The following is a 17948-nucleotide window of genomic DNA, read 5'->3' as shown; positions in this document are numbered from 1 at the left end:
ACCTGTTGAGGATCCCTGCCCGGTATTGGGATTCATTGCCATGTGACCATGGCGGGGAATTCAAAACTGCAAGAGTCTAATCATTTCAAATACTCAAATAATCAACTATTTTCCTCCATTTGAAAGATACACATCTCCTAAATCTAACCACGTTGTCCGTTTTTCAAAGAGGCTTTACGGAGAATGCATAAAGTTAGGTTATGTTAGGAGAGTACATTGACAATAGCTGTGTGTAATGTTTAGCCAATTCAAAGAAGGGCGTCAACTGAGACAGAAAACCAGCTAGAATTATGCACTTACCTTTGACAATCTGCATCAGATGACACTCATAGGACATTATGTTATACAATACATGCATTTTTAGTTCCATCAAGTTCATATTTATATCCAAAAACAGCATTTACAGTCGCGGTGAAATTCAGAATTTTTTTCGGCTCGAATGCTCCCAGTGAATCCAGCGTTACAAATCACGGAATTACTATTCGAAAACATTGGTAAATTATAATATTGTCATTCAAAGAATAATATATTATCATCTCGTAATTGCTACCGAATGGCCAGATCTCAAAATAACTTTACTGGGAAATCACATTTTGCAATAAACGGGGTACTATGCTAATAACAACATGCTAGGCTATACAGTTAGCAGCATCTAATATCATAATAACATTGTAAATATCCCCTTACCTTTGATTATCTCCATCAGAAGGCACTGCCAGGAATCCCAGGTCCAGAACAAATGTGGTTTATTTTGACAAAGTTCATCATTTATGTCCAAATAACACCATGTAGTTAGCGTTCAGTAGGCTCCCACAAAACGTGGTGGGTGGGGGTGTAAAATCACGCCGAAAAGCTAAAAAAACCTAGTAAATAATCTATTTACGTTTGTTCAAACATGTCAAACGTTGTTTAGCATCAATCTTTTGGTCCATTTTTAACGTGAAACATCAGTAAACATCAGTAATATTTTCACACGACCTATTCTTTGTCTAGAAAAACGATTATGACAAATGCACTCTTCTCAGATTTATGCGCAGGCGCAAAAAAATGAAGTGACGACATGTCAACTTCACTGCATTCTAATTTGGTCCCTGTTAATCATAGATGCTTCAAACAACTTTATAAAGATCGTTGACATCTAGTGGAAGCCGTAGGAGTTGCGAAATGAATCCTTTCTCACTGTGGTATCTATAAAACAATGACACTAAATAGTACAGTCACAAAATTCACATTTCTTTTAATCTATTTTTCACAGGTTTTTGCCTGCAATATGAGTTTTGTTATACTTACAGACACCATTCAAACTGTTTTAGAAAATTCAGAGTGTTTTCTATCCAAATCTGGTAATAATATGCATATCCTAGCTTCTGAGTTGGTGTAGGTGGCAGTTAAAAATGGGCACATATTTTTTCCAAAATTCTCAATACTGCCCCCGTAGCCCGTAGAGGTTAAAGGCAATGGTATTGCTGTTGTGATTAGTTGTGTAGTTTTGGGTACCAGTAGTTAGGAGAACGGCAAACACCTTATTTCTTTGGTTCCTCAATATACATTTACCATATTACAATGTAGGCTATGTGTTACAGCACTACTTTTGGTGTCCCCCTCAGGAATTGCTCTTGAGAAAATTTCATGTAATTGTCCCCTCCAAAGTTGATATCAGATTTTCGCCCCTGCTTCAATCGTTTGGCCGATGGTTTCATTGTTTGTTTCAGGTCTAGTGTGATTGAGGAGGCAAAAAGGATAGCTAACATTTGCCAACTTTTGGCCAGCTCTTTCTCTGTAACTGTACATCAATTAGCAAAAGCTAGCCAAGTTCATTTACTTCTGTTGAAACGGGACAAAACAAAGGCTACAAAACATGTCCATACAAACAACAGCTGTTAGATAGCGATATGAGGTGGCTATTATTACTATCTGACAGATAGCTAGAGGCAAGAGCTGACCTGGCTGTGGTAGCTACTAGCTAGCATAGGTCATTTATTCACCTCAGTCAAGAGGGGATGAAACATTAGCTAACGTTACCCGTCAGTTACAATACTAGCTCAGCACTGCGAATAAAAACGAGTTTCTTTTTTTTCTGTTAAGTTAAACAGCGGTTACCTTGCTAGCTACTTCAGTCAACTAAAGAGTAGCCAGTTTCTGCTCTGCTTGCTTTTACAACTCGGTGAAAGAGGGCAACACATACACACTGAACTATGCTCAACTCTCTCGTGCTGGTCCAGCCAGCCTTCCAGAAGCTTTGCCTTCACACAGACTGTAAGCCCGCTCTGTGGTGTCCTAAATCCAGCCATAATCTGAGGTGTCCGCATGGTTCTAAAGCACCCTTTTCCTCTTTTTGTATCACATTGTAATGATAAAACGGGGGGGGGACTAAAATGTAATTTCAGAATGTGGGAGGGACATGACCCCTGTCCCCAGTGAAAGTTGCACCCCTGCTTATTTCATCGGTACCCTAATAAACAGCATGGTTTCCTGAGTCATAGTGGGACCACAACATGTAATTGTGTAATTGTTTTATCTTTGTATTTAACCTTTATTGAACTAGGCAAGTCAGTAAAGAACAAATTCTTATTTACAATGACGGCATACACCGCATGACGCTGGGTCAATTGCGCTCCGCCCTATGGGACTCCCAATCACAGCCGGTTGTGATATAGCCTGGATTTGAACCAGGGTGTCTGTAGTGATGCCCCTAGCACTGTAATGCATTGCCTTAGATCGCTGTGCCAGAGTGGCATAACTGTAAGTTTACTTCGATATGATGGTTATTATATCAATATTTGTTCATAAAGCAGAGCTGGTGTTATGTGCTGGACCTAGTGGGCCTGGCCCGCCCTACAATACCGTACCTCCTTGCCTGTGTAACCGATGTGAAATGGCTAGTTAGTTAGCGGTGGTGCGCGCTAATAGCGTTTCAATCGGTGACGTCACTCGCTCTGAGACTTGAAGTAGGGTTTCCCCTTGCGTTGCAAGGGCCGTGGCTCTTGTGGCGCGATGGGTAACGATGCTTCGGTGGGTGTCAGTTGTTGATGTGTGCAAGGGTCCCTGGTTCGAGCCCGGGTTGGGGTGAAGAGAGGGATGGAACCTACACTGTTACATTGATGCTGTTGACCCGGATCATTGGTTGCTGCGGAAAAGGAGGAGGTCAAAGGGGGGGTGAGTGTAACCGATGTGAAATGGCTAGTTAGTTAGCGGTGGTGCGCGCTAATAGCGTTTCAATCGGTGACGTCACTCGCTCTGAGACTTGAAGTAGGGTTTCCCCTTGCGTTGCAAGGGCCGTGGCTTTTGTGGCGCGATGGGTAACGATGCTTCGTGGGTGTCAGTTGTTGATGTGTGCAAGGGTCCCTGGTTCGAGCCCGGGTTGGGGCGAAGAGAGGGACGGAACCTACACTGTTACACCTGTCCAAGTAAAATATTGAAATATTGATCATTTATTTGACCAAGACTCGCGCTGACAGAAAGACGCATCATTCTCAGATAAAGCATCCGAGCGAGGGAAACAGCGCCCCTTTGTCTCCATATGTGAAGACCATATATCTGATGCTGCCTGGACAAAAGGAGTATGGCATGTCATACTTTTTCTGTCCAGACAGCATCAGATACCTGGGCTACTTAAAGTAAAACAATGGGGCGCCGTTTCGCTCGCTAGTTTCAGCAAAGAGGAAAAGGCTAAGCGAGAAGGCTCACTCTCGCCAAAATCTGTCCTGAATAAACCCAATACGTTTCCATGGGACCTAAACTTGTCGCCTGCATTCCCGCCTTTGGGACAATGACTCGCATCTCGTCAGTATATACAAATCTCTGGTTTCAGCCACTTAGAAAGGAAAGTTGGCGGGTGCACATCACACTGTTCAGATGCAGCCTTCCCCTAAAGTAAATGGATATTTTGCCAAAATTATATAATTACTCCTGTATAAATAAAATCATTCAAAATACTTTACCAGAGAGCTTGACTTAGCCACAACGGATCATTAGTTTCTTTAAAAAATAGCTGTGGATTGTTTCAAATCACAAGTGAATATGCATATGCCTATTTGTGAAGCCAGCAATTTGCTCTGCGCGTGTGGCAATAGGCCTAGCTGATTATTAAGTTGTGGTTGTCAGTGAAAAGCATCTAAAATATGTGACGATAATGTGTCTTGAATATCATTTAAAATATTGAGAAAATAATAAGGTGAGGCGTGTGTGGTGGAGATATGGGCGTCTTTCTCCAGAATGCATGCGCTCAGCTCTCCAGAATGTGCTCCGCAGTCTCCCGCCAATTCTTGCACATTCATTGTTTCATTGTGTGAATTGTTTGCCCTTTGATTGTTTATTTCTATCAATTCCCCATTACAGATGTAACCAGTAATGCCTAGTAAATGTACCGTTAATCCCCGCCATTTAGTTACATTAATTAATGTTAATGCATGCATTACAGTCATTTGCCGTTCTCATTCTCGGAGTGGAAACGTTGTTTCACAACGTGCTACACTTGTGAGAAACAAGTTTTGGTTTATTTCATAACCATCTTTTAGGAGTTGTCCATTTTTGTAATGTCTTTTGTTTGAAGTGCTCCATATGAGCAATGAGCACGTGTGTGGTATCTCTGTCCTGATAACGTTGAGGGAGCGTGCGTGCAGAACGAATCAGTGGAATGGGCCTTTGATATCCATAGGTGGACACGGCTTGCTCGTCCACACATGTTTTTATGGGTGTTATAGTTAAGACCGTAGGCAGCTCGTGAGATTGAAGTTTGGGGAAGCTTACAATTTATCTTACCATTTCTACCGATCTGCATGAAGGTCCTGATTTATTTTCGTGGAACAGTTTCAATTCAATAATAACATTTTAGTTTCTCAAAATCATTGGCACATGGTTAATTATGAAAATCTCAAAGTTAAAATTATACTAAAGCTGGGTGGACATTACACGACTTTCAAAATCCTAACAACGATGAGCCTCTCACATTAAATTAATGGGTTTCAATAAATGTTTTGGTGTAGCCAACGTAGTGGTGCTCACACTAAACTATGTGGCACAGACGGAGGTCACACTACAATATTCTTCACTTGGTCGTGAGGATTCTCGATACCACGCTGTGTCGTGAAAACAATGATGTGGTTAGATTTACTTAGCTACGAGCTGTGGCTCAAAGCAGCTTCATAAACGCTTGCCATACAGAGTTCAAATATCTAGCCAACATTTTGAATTGAATAACATTGCTTGTGAACTTCAGGGCTGTAATGATTTGACACGTTGGCTTTGGTTAGAGGCAATTACAAACGCATACTAGTAGTAGGCTAGTCATTGCTGCTGCTCGAGATCTACATATTTTGTGTGATGCGAAACAACGTCATCATCTCAATGTCTTCTTCTCTGCCGAGCTCTCGTTGGCTATTACTGATCATCGTTCTCGAAACGTGTTGTTGCACATCTCACACTACAAGATCACTGTAGATTGTGTGCCGATAAAATCAAACATGTTGAAAATATTGGGATGTCTGGTACTGCTCAAAGACAAGATCGGTAGCCTTTAGATTGCGTCTTTGATCTACTCACATTAAACGAGCGTCGGTGATGGCTGCGTGGCCTGAGTAGGCAACGACATGGGGATTTTGTCTCCAATCTCAAAAACTGGGTCTGGGAAAGCTAAATCATGGCCAAAATCGTGTAGTGTACACCTGGCTTAAGGCGAGAGCACCAACCTCTGCCAAATAGACACATTGATACACTGTGGTTCATTGGCGGCTAAGGAAATTAGCGCATAGAACTCAGAGATAGTCTATAGGCAAATGCAGCAGTAGGCCTATAACTTCTATAATGTACTAAATAAGATATAGAGGCCTAAACCGACAATTAAAACAGTAGGAAATATCCTGATGAAAATGCTGGTTCTTTCAATCACATTCATCTCTCTACTCCGCCAGTCTGCCTCCCTTTTTATCTGTCTTGATTTGAGCTATTGCTTGTGAAGCGCAACATTGTATCAACTCATCAACTGGCTGTCCCTAGCAAACTTGCAACATTTTATAAACTAGCCTATTCCGGGCCCTCGGAGTTTCCCGCACCAGTGAGCTCAGAACAGACATTTCTGAAAGATTTTTCAAACACTGAGGAAGTATAATTTGCAATCGATGTAAAAAAAAACTTTGTTTACAATGTGCGAGGAGAAGAAAAAATTACTGTGAAGTTCAGCGTATTAGTGGTGGACGTGGTGAGTTAAGAAAATCAGAAATCAGACATTGCCAAATGGGCACTTTCCTACAGTTGCATGCAGCAGGCCAAGTAGGCCTACTTCTATGCGTGCACAGTAAGAGGTCGACCGATTAATCGGAATGGCCGAATAATTAGGGCCGATTTCAAGTTTTCATAACAATCGGTATTTTTGGCCACCGATTTGTCTATTTTTATTTTTTACACCTTATTTAACTAGGCAAGTCAGATTAAGAACACATTCTTATTTTCAATAACGGCCTAGGAACGGGGTTAACTGCCTTGTTCAGGGGGAAGTCGGGGATTCGTTTTTGCAACCTTCTGGTTACTACTCCAACGCTCTAACCACCTGCTTTACATTGCACTCCACGAGGAGCCTGCATGGCAGGCTGATTACCTGTTACGCGAGGGCAGCAAGAAGCCAAGGTAAGTTGCTAGCTAGCATTAAACTTATCTTATAAAAAACTATCAATCTTAACATAATCACTAGTTAACTACACATGGTTGATGATATTACTAGTTTATCTAACGTGTCCTGCGTTGCATATAATCGATGCGGTGCCTGTTCATTTCTCATCGAATCACAGCCTACTTCGACAAACGGGTGATGATTTAACAAGCGCATTTGCAAAAAAAGCACTGTCGTTGCACCAATGTACCTAACCATAAACATCCATGCCTTTCTTTAAAATCAATACACAAGTATATATTTTTAAACCTGCATATTTAGTTACTATTGTCTGCTAACATGAAATTCTGTCACTGCTCTTGCGTTCATTGCCTGGCTCGTTGCGAACTAATTTGCCCAAATTTTACGTAATTATGACATACCACTGAAGGTTGTAAAATGTAACAGGAATATTTAGACTTAGGGACGCCACCCGTTAGATAAAATACGGACCAGTTCCGTATTTTACTGAAAGAAAAAAATGTTTTGTTTTCGAGATGACAGTTTCCGGATTCGACCATATTAATGACCTAAGGCTCGTATTTCTGTGTGTTTATTATAATTAAGTCTATGATTTGATAGAGCAGTCTGACTGAGCGCTGGTAGGCACCAGCAGGCTCGTAAGCATTCATTCAAACAGCACTTTCGTGCGTTTTGCCAGCAGCTTTCGCAATGCATTGCGCTGTTTATGACTTCAAGCCTGTCAACTCCCAAGATTAGGCTGGTGTAACCGATGTGAAATGGCTAGCTAGTTAGCGGGTGCGTGCTAATAGCGTTTCAAACGTCACTCACTCTAAGACTTGGAGTGGTTGTTCCCCTTGCTCTGCATGGGTAACGCTGCTTCGAGGGTGGCTGTTGTCGATATGTTCCTGGTAAGAGCCCAGGTAGGAGCGAGTAGAGGGACGGAAGCTATACTGTTACACTGGCAATACTAAAGTGCCTATAAGAACATCCAATAGTCAAAGGTATATGAAATACAAATAGTATAGAGAGAAATAGTCCTATAATTCCTATAATAACTACAACCTAAAACTTCTTACCTGGGAATATTGAAGACTCATGTTAAATGGAACCACCAGCTTTCATATGTTCCCATGTTCTGAGCAAGGCACTTAAACGTTAGCTTTCTTACATGGCACATATTGCACTTTTACTTTCTTCTCCAACACTTTGTTTTTGCATTATTTAAACCAAATTGAACATGTTTCATTATTTATTGGAGGCCAAATTGATTTTATTGATTTATTATATTAAGTTAAAATAAGTGTTCATTCAGTATTGTTGTAATTGTCATTATTACAAATAAATAAACAAATCGGCCGATTAATCGGCATCGGCTTTATTCGGTCCTCCAATAATTGGTATCGGTATCGGCGTTGAAAAATCATAATCGGTCGACCTCTAGTGCACAGGCACTCACGTGCTCCCTCAACGTGATCAAGACAGAAACCAGACACATGCTCATTGCTCATGGAGCACTCCAAACAAATAACAAGGAAAAGATTGACAAAACTCATAATGGTTATGAAATAAAACAAAACTTGTTTCTCACAAGTGTAGCAGGTTGTGAATTCTGCAAACAATGTTTCCACCCCGAGAATGGTAAATGACTGTATTTAATGCATGCATTAACATAAATGTATGTAACCAAATGAAGAGAGATTAACGGTACATTTACTAGGCCTACTGGTGACATGTGTAATGGGGAATTGATAAAAAATAAACAATCAAATGGCAAACAATTCACATAATGAAACAATGAATGGGTAAGGATTGGCGGGAGAGCTGAGTGCATTCTGGAGAGAAACACGCCCCTCCCCTTCTTGTTGCAACATAAAAGATTATACTCAAGACACATTATCTTCACACATATTTTAGATTCTTTAAAAATAGATATTTTTATTTAACTTTTATTTAACTAGGCAAGTCAGTTAAGAACAAATTCTTATTGACGGCCAAAACTCAGTCAGCTAGACATATTGCCACGCCCGCTGCCCAAATTGTGGGAAAGGAAAAGGCCTATGCACTAGTGACTTGAAACAATCCACAGCTATTTTTTTTAAGAATCTAATGATCCTCTGTGGCTAAGTCATGCTCTCTGGTGAAGTATTTTAATGATCCTCTGTGGCTAAGTCATGCTCTCTGGTGAAGTATTTGAATGATCCTCTGTGGCTAAGTCATGCTCTCTGGTGAAGTATGTTGAATGTTTTTATTATGGCAGGAGTAATTATATAGGAGTAATTATATAATTTATGGCAATACAACCCTCAATTTAATTTATGGGACGCCAGCATCCTAACAGTGTACCCGCCAACTTTCCTTTCCAATTCGCAAGAGGCTGGAACCAGAGATCTGTATATAATGATGAGATACTCATGTCTCCGCCCTAACAATGGGAGTCATTGTCCCAACGGCGGGAAGGCGGGCCACAAGCTTACGTCTGCATGGACAGAAGGAGCCCTCTTGCTTCGCCTCTTCCTCTCTGCTGAAACGCAAGCATCCGAGTGAGCGAAACAGCGCCCCTCTCTCTCTTACAATATATAGCCCATGTATCTGATGCTGTCTGGCCAGAAATAATATGACATGCCATACTCTTTTGGTCCAGACAGCATCAGATATATTGTCTACACATACAGAGACAGAGGGGCGCTGTTTCGCTCGCTCGGATGCTTTATCTGAGATTGATGACTCTTTCTGTCGGTGTACATCTTGGTCAAATAAATGACAAATATTTCAATATTTTATCTGGAGGAGTAAGACGGTATGGTAGCCCCCCCATATCACCGGCCCTGCCATGATCACGCAGACCCTTCTGTAGGTTTACGCCTTGGTAGGCCAGGACTTAATATTCTTTAACTTCCTGAAGTTGGTTATGTGTGTGTCGCTACAAATGATAATAAGGGTGCGGTCCTTATTTCACATCAAAACCCACACAGACTTCGTTTAAAACCATTCTGACTTTCCATGTTGAAAATCACTACGAAGAGCGTGTTTAGGCTATTGTCAATAATGTCGCTATAAAAGCTTTTTGTTTCAGATTGCCATGTGTTTTTTCCCTGATTTGAATCCCACTTGGACGGCTGCGCGTGTTCTTGAAGTTGCAACGCACATTGTGTTCATAAGCGCATTGTTACATATCCTATACCTATTGTTCATCATAATCAAACATTATGATGTGATAATGTTGTAGGCTACACAGTAAGCACACAAGTAGCCTTACAAATATTAGGTAGCCCTAAATCTACGTTCGAAGCTGCGGGTCGGTTCAACTTACCTCCGGAAACCACCTTTTGCGCCAGACAAATCCAAAAGTACAATCCGATGAGCGTTAGTTTCGGCATATTTGCTAATTCGTTTGTTTGTTTAGATAATAAATAAAAGTAAATTCAAATTATATATGCCAAAACATTGTGTGGTTCAAACCCTAGCCTACTTCTGTTATTTTATTTCCTAAGGCGGAGAAAGTGAAAGTAAACTGTGGTTTAGTTCCTCCCTATTCATGACCTCTTGGTGGAAAACAAAATAAAGTTCCAATTGACTTGTAAATGACATTTAATAGCTGCAACTAAATAATATTTTATAACAAACACATTGCATTATGTTTATATGTTATAATAACTTTAATAAGCATATTTTTCTAACCAGTTCAGAAATATTCCTTCCTGTAGTCGTACGCATACCTGGTCTTTGGCGCCTCCCTGTGTGTATATATGGCTGTAATGCACAGAATTCCATATATATATAGTTTATAATTGATATAATTTCTGCTATAATGTAACAAAACTTGGCAATACTGTCATATTCAAAGGTAAATTAATAATTATAGTTCATTTCATTGTTTTCCTGACCACTGAGTGTAAGAGAGATTTTAATTCACCAGCCTATAGCCATGCATCCATAGGCCTATATGGCATGCACACTAAAACATCGACAATATTAAATATTTTCCTCAAAACATAAACTCAGCAAAAAAAGAAACGTCCTCTCACTGTCATCTGCATTTATTTTCAGCAAACTGAACATGTGTAAATATTTGTATGAACATAACAAGATTCAACAACTGAGACATAAACTGAACATGTGTAACATGTGTCGTAGTGGAGAGAAGACCAAGGCGCAGCGGGAATGTGGATACTCATATTTTTTTTATAAAAACACGCAAAGCATCCACAGGGAAAAACAATACTCACGACGACAGGAACAGTTTTGCAGGCTAACAAAACGCAGTGCAAAAACAACTACCCACAAACACAAAGAAAAACACACACCTGTTTATAGGACTCCCAATCAGAGGCAACTAGAAACACCTGCCTCCAATTGAGAGTCCAGCAACCCAACCTACACACAACACAAAACCTCTGCCACGTCCTGACCAAAACTAATACAATTACTCCCTCTGCTGGTCAGGACGTGACAACATGTGACTTACAGAAATGGAATAATGTGTCCCTGAACAAAGGGGGGATCAAAAGCAAAAGTAACAGTCATTATCTGGTGTCGCCACCAGCTGCATTAAGTATTGCAGTGCATCTCCTCCTCACGGACTGCACCAGATTTGCCAGTTATTGCTGTGAGATATTACCCCACTCTTTCACCAAGTTCTTGGACATTTCTGGGGGGAATGGCCCTAGCCCTCACCCTCCAATCCAACAGGTCCCAGACGTGCTCAATGGGATTGAGATCCCAGCTCTTCGCTGGCCATGGCAGAAAGCTGACATTCCTGTCTTGCAGGAAATCACGCACAGAACGAGCAGTATGGCTGGTGGCATTGTCATGCTAGAGGGTTATGTCAGGATGAGCCTGCAGGAAGGGTACCACAAGAGGGAGGAGGATGTCTTCCCTGTGGTCTGCCACGTGGTCTGCCACTGCGAGGATGATCAGCTGTCCAACCTGTCTCCCTGTAGCACTGTCTTGGGCGTCTCACAGTACAGACATTGCAATTTATTGCCCTGGCCACATCTGCAGTCCTCATGCCTCCTTGCAGCATGCCTAAGGCACTTTCACGCAGATGAGAAGGGACCCTGGACATCTTTCTTTTGGTGTTTTTCAGAGTCAGTAGAAAGGCCTCTTTAGTGTCCTAAGTTTTCATAACTGTGACCTTAATTGCCTACCGTCTGTAAGCTGTTAGTGTCTTAACAACCGTTCCACAGGTGCATGTTCATTAATTGTTTATGGTTCATTGAACAAGCATGGGAAATGCATGTTTAAACCCTTTACAATGAAGATCTGTGAAGGTAATTGGATTTTTACAAATTATCTTTGAAAGACAGGGTCCTGAAAAAGGGAAGTTTCTTTTTTTGCTGAGTTTTTGCTGAGTTTGCCATCTTACTGTATCAACATTTCATTAAAATTCGCAATATATATTCAACCAAAATATAAACGCAACATGCTACAACGATTTTTAAACGATTTTACTGAGTTACTGTTCATATAAGGAAATCAGTCAATTTAAATAAATGAATTAGATCCTAATCTATGGATTTCACATGACTGGGCAGGGGCGCAGCCATGGGTGGGTCTGGAAGGGAGCCAGGCCCAAGTGGGAGCCAGGTGGTCTGCGGTTGTGAGGCCGGTTGGATGTACTGACAAATTCTCTAAAATGACGTTTAAGGTGGCTTATGATAGAGAAATGAACACTAAATTCTCTGGAAACAGCTCTGGTGGACATTCCTGCAGTCAGTATGCCAATTGCATGCTCCCTCAAAACTTGAGACATCTGTGGGATTGTGTTGTGTGACAAAACTGCACTTTTAAAAGTGGGCTTTTATTGTCCCCAGCACAAGGTGCACCTGTGTAATGATCATGCTGTTTAATCAGCTTCTTGATATGCCACACCTGTCAGTTGGATGGATTATTTTGGCAAAGGAGAAATGCTCACTAACAGGGATGTAAACTAATTGGTGCAAAGAATTTGTGAGAAATAAAGCTTTTCTGTGCATATGGAACATTTCTGGGATCTTTTATTTCAGCTCATGAAACATGGGGCCAACACTTTACATGTTGCGTTTATATTTTGGTTCAGTATACATAGTTGAACATTATAGTAGCCTAGGCTAAACATGACAGGCCATACATGATAACCAAAGAAGAGATATGAGTTTACTAAAGAGAAACAAACCTTCCCTGAACAGAATCAAAATATTTGTCAAACAAACTATATATTCAACAAGTGCTTTTCAACTGGTTTATTCTGGTACAGAGGCTGTAGCTGTAATGGTCTCTGTTGGCACAGGATTTATGTATACTTCCCTGTGTAGTAGACAGAGTAGCTGAGCTACTCTCTATGGCTGTAAATGCTGTATCTGAGCTGGTGTCTACTGGCCCAGAGGGTGCACCTGAACTGTAGTTTACTGGAGTAGATAGTGTACCTACAGTTGAAGTCGGAAGTTTACATACAACTTAGCCAAAGACATTTAAACTCAGTTTTTCACAATTCCTGACATTTAATCCTAGTAAAACTTCGCTGTCTTAGGTCAGTTAGGATCACCACTTTATTTTAAGAATGTGAAATGTCAGAATAATAGTAGAGAGAATGATTTATTTCAGATTTTATTTCTTTCATCACATTCCCAGTGGGTCAGAAGTTTACATACACTCAATTAGTATTTGGTAGCATTGTCTTTAAATTGTTTAACTTGGGTCAAACGTTTTGGGTAGCCTTCCACATGCTTCCCACAATAAGTTAGGTGAATTTTGGCCCATTCCTCCTGACAGAGCTGGTGTAACTGAGTCAGGTTTGTAGGCCTTCCTGCTCGCACACGCTTTTCCAGTTCCGCCCACAAATTTTCTATGGGATTGAGGTCAGGGCTTTGTGATGGCTACTCCAATACCTTGACTTTGTTGTCCTTAAGCCATTTTGCCACAACTTTGGAAGTACGCTTGGGGTCATTGTCAATTTGGAAGACCCATTTGCGACCTAGCTTTAACTTCCTGATTGATGTCTTGAGATCTTGCTTCAATATATCCACATAATTTTCCTACCTCATGATGCCATCTATTTTGTGAAGTGCACCAGTCCCTCCTGCAGCAAAGCACCCCCACAACATGATGCTGCCACCCCCGTGCTTGGTCTCTATTCACATCTTCATAAACTACAACAATCAAACAGTACAGGGATTTCCTAGTTTGTCTATTCTGGACCACAAACTTGCTCTAACAATCCTCAAGGTAAAAAAACAACATACTGAGATGTGGTATTACTAACAAAAAGTTTTAATGCCTTAATATTTACATTTTGTTTGTCTTCATCAAATTCCTTCAAATTACCATCTGGTATATATCTGAGCATATCTGTTTTCACAATAGAATTTTGTCACTAGGAATTTAAGATATATATTTTTGAAATATATCTGTACAGCAGTCTGTGATGGACCAATTTCGGGCCATAGTAAGGGGTAACAGCATTGTTCACTAGTTGCCACCAGATTGGTAAGAACATTTGTTGGGCAAGACCACTGTCGTGACGTTGTATTAGTTAATGTGACGACTGTTGCTCATCGAATGATTAACTGTTTATAATTGCGTGCTTAAATGAATCAAGCAATGAATCAAGCAATTATTAACTCATTAACCTGGGGCACCATGGGAAAATTAGTTTTATTGAGTTTCTATTTCCCAAATTAACTCAAAGAATATCAGAATATCGATTTTACAACTGTCGGTAAATTAATCAACCTCTAGTCTCATGTCTGAACATCGCATAATCCGGGAATCTGCACGAACCCGGGCTACACCAATGAGTTTACCACACCAATCTTAGTTGATTATTTATTTACTAGCAAGCTAAAATGATGATTAAAAATACACATACACAAAACACAGTCTAGGCTATTGATTAGGACTTAGTATAACTGGCCAACACACTATGGCGCGTGTTACCCAAAATGGGGATTTAAAAGAGAGAGAAACAAAGAAAGTACACGAGACAAATATACATTTGGGTTCATTTGTCAGCTATGCTTATTTAAACCTAGCCTTGCCCCGAACTGCCGCTCTTATGTGTCAGAATATAATGATGTAATTACGTGTTGGAGATCTCAGATGGGCGTCCCGCGTGGCTCGTTTAGGCTTCTCAAGGGCGCCCTGCTCCGACGCAACTCTCTGATTGTCCTTACGATGTCAGTGTCCTTCTTGGCTTGGTGGTCTGATTTCTTCCCTTTTCTCTGTGGTGTCGTCTGAGGACAGACAGCTCTGTAGCTCAGAGCTCACAGCGTATGAATGAAATAGCCTAGATACCACGATTCGATGAAGAGTGGAGGCTAGGTGGTTCGGCTTGAATTCACCCGCTTAGACACAGCTACTCATCCGTAGCTTGGGTAGAAAAAGATTTCTTTGTCTTCAAACTTTGTGTTGCGTTTTGGGGTTTGTTGACCATTTAGACCTTCGCTGCAGCTTGGGGTCTCTTTTAGTCTAATGTTAATTCTCCAGTCTTCTGTCTTATACCCTCGGGTCAGAAGTGGGTGTAACCGCCTTTAGGGCAGTTCTCTGGGTGTACCAAGTTAAGGGACAAGGCCTAGATTTTACTCAAATCCAATTTTACACACTAACTTCACATCTCATCTTTACCAAAACATTCTCTTTGATTTGGATATTTTCCACACAACGTACAATGTATAAACATCAGGCATATACTGGGAAAACTCTTAAAGGTACAATGTTGTCATAATAACGTCATCTGTTAACCTTTAATAATAAAACTAAAATTACATACATTTGCATATTCCATCTCTCCTCATGACCACCATTGTGGCTGACGGAAACCATTGTTCCAAAGTCCCTTTATTGCATGTTTAATGTTCTGAGGCCAGTTCTCCATAGTGAGGACACAGGAATTTCTCTGTGTCCTAGGATTTATCATGGGCGTGAGGGGTCATAAAACCCCCACATCCTCATACCCCTAGATCTCTCCTCCTCTGTTGGGGGTTGAGAGAGACCCTGTAGGATTGTGGTCTCCTGTAACCTGACCTGATCAGGACAGTCATGACACCACTAAACCTAGTATATCCCAGGTTTTAGTTCTGTTACTGGTATGTCTCAGGTAATTCTGTTACAGAAGATGTTAGGAATTAAGACCAGCTCACATTGCTTTATTTTGGGACTGGACTGGCACATATAAAAACATATTCATGTACAATCATTGTATGTATCCCTTTTTAAACTCCAGACCTCACACTGTAGTGATGTGTTGATGACTGAATGCATGTGTTGTCCATGTACACACATCTGAACACTAATTGTGTTTCGGAACTTTGTCTTTTTTTTCAAACTTGATTGGTGAAAGCAGTACAGAGGAAGGTCCATATAGGGCTGGGTTGAGCTGAACCATCACCAACATACATATCCCTATCTGAACCCTTCAGATCTGTGAATACTGAGCTTGGGAAAGGGACTAGTTGACACTAGACTTAGATCATTCTCGTTGCATGCACTGCATGACTTCTCAGCCAGGTTTGCTTAACGGATCACACCACAGGACTGACGATTCCTAAATCAAGTGTCAACTCCTTCCTTCTGAGACATGCTGCTGTGCAAAACAAATGCACTTGAAAGCGCAGTGTGTTAAATATATTTTATCTGCAATGATTGAATTCCAGCCTGAATATGCTGACAATCCTTTGTGAATTTGAGGTGTTTAATATTTAAATTTTTTCAATAAAGGAGTTGAGTTCTATATTGGATTTTATTTTATTATTATGACCTCTGAAAGTGATAGCCCCTGTGATGTGTCTGGATTATTCCTTCTGTCTATGCAGGTACTTTGCCAGCCAGGAAAGGTAGAGAAGCACATATAGAATCAAACACTCTCTGTTTTAAACAGAAGCTTCTGGCGGTTCTGAAGCCAATGTGGAATGTTTAATTAATTTTCTTCCTATGAATTTGTCTCTAGCGTTTGAATGGTTTTGGTTATAAGCTATTATTACCCCATACCTGAAAGCTTAGACTCTCTGGAACATGGACCTTCAACATTCCACATTGGCTTCATAAACCAACAGAAGCTTCTGTTTACCACAGAAAGTGTTTTATTCTATCTGTTCTTCTCTACCTTTCCTGGCTGGCAAAGTACCAGGATGTTGTCTCTGGTTTTTAATCTGAATTTAGAGAACTGAATTTGAATGCATACGAGAAGTTAAAAATATGAAACTTTGATCAACTTGAAATAATAGTTTGTAAGCTTGATGCAGAGACAATAAATGCAATATCTACCATATTGACACTGAATATATAACATTAAATTAAATTGAAATAGAATTTGAAATTATGGAATTCAAATCCAATTTCTATTGGCAGTGAAATCGCTTAATTCTTGAGTTCCTATTTTTTAACATTCCTATGGCGCTGTAAACGGTATGTGCACCCGATTCAGCTGCCCTGCACGCCTGGTAGGAGACGTGTTCCCATTTTGAACAATTTCATATGTATGAAGGTACAAACTCTGCCTTCCCTTGGGGGAGCAAATCAAGTGCACTATAGTCAAACCACTGGCCAACCGGATGCCTGAGATTACCATGTGTCTGCAGTAATGTAGCAGGCGTAAAATAAATCTATAGCAAAATTGATACTGTGAGATTTCTGAATTTTGAAAACCATGACAAAGAGCTGCGGTTTTTATGAGTGAGTTAATGTTGAAGTTTTTACTCAGGACTGTCAACACTTTCTATTCAACACTTATAAGCCATACAATTGTATTTTTTTTTAAATTTAGGAATATTACACTTTCTCTGGTCATATAGGAGTAACAACATTCATTTGTGCAGAAATATTGCGGTGCGACTCGAGTTTCGCCATCAACTGGAAGATGATGTCCATTTTGGTCAGTGTCAACAGATGTTATGGGTGAAAGATGGCACGTTGCTACCATCTGTTGGTTAATTTTAATTACTGCAATACCAGTTTTTTTTTTACCGGTGTGCTTGATATACCCGGATCGCAATGTGCTGAACAAGACTGATTACTCGCATTAATGACTCTAGCTGTGTTCGAATACTCATACTAACCGCACTATTTGTGACGTGAATTGAGAATATAGTATGGTTATTGGTCATAGTATGGATATAGTTAGTATGCCAAAAGCTCCCGGACTTACTAAACCCGCCAAAATATGAAGTATACACAAAGAGGACACAATTGTCGTACTTTAGGGCCCACAATGCAATTCTTCAGGAAATGGGCGTGACTTCACATCCTTTTCAGATTTGAAGAAAATGACGGAAAATATGCAGCAGAAGTACGAGAGCGGATGCAAATGCGTTGAATTTAATTATGACAAATGATAAGACAATTTTCAGCAATGTAATAAAAGTATGAC

At 40.4% G+C, this 17948-nt stretch overlaps 1 protein-coding gene across 5 annotated transcripts in view; it reads right to left on the bottom strand.

Annotated features, from left to right (window-relative positions):
- Nucleotides 1-10137, bottom strand: part of LOC115196277 (uncharacterized) — a 38535-nt gene extending 28398 nt beyond the window's left edge. For 3 of the 5 annotated variants that reach the window (XM_029756945.1, XM_029756946.1, XM_029756948.1), the window contains exon 1: nucleotides 9918-10136. In XM_029756945.1, the coding sequence (XP_029612805.1) occupies nucleotides 9918-9984 (67 nt within the window). In that variant the 5' untranslated portion in view covers nucleotides 9985-10136. Of the gene's footprint in view, nucleotides 1-9917 lie in introns of all 5 variants that reach the window. The other 2 variants (XM_029756944.1, XM_029756947.1) reach the window with 1 other exon arrangement.
- Between the last annotated feature and the right edge of the window lie 7811 nt (nucleotides 10138-17948).

This window comes from Salmo trutta, chromosome 6, assembly GCF_901001165.1.
Source record: "Salmo trutta chromosome 6, fSalTru1.1, whole genome shotgun sequence".
Taxonomy (NCBI): domain Eukaryota; kingdom Metazoa; phylum Chordata; class Actinopteri; order Salmoniformes; family Salmonidae; genus Salmo; species Salmo trutta.
The sequence above is the reverse complement of the archived record's forward strand: the minus strand, read 5'-3'. Positions and strand labels throughout refer to the sequence as shown.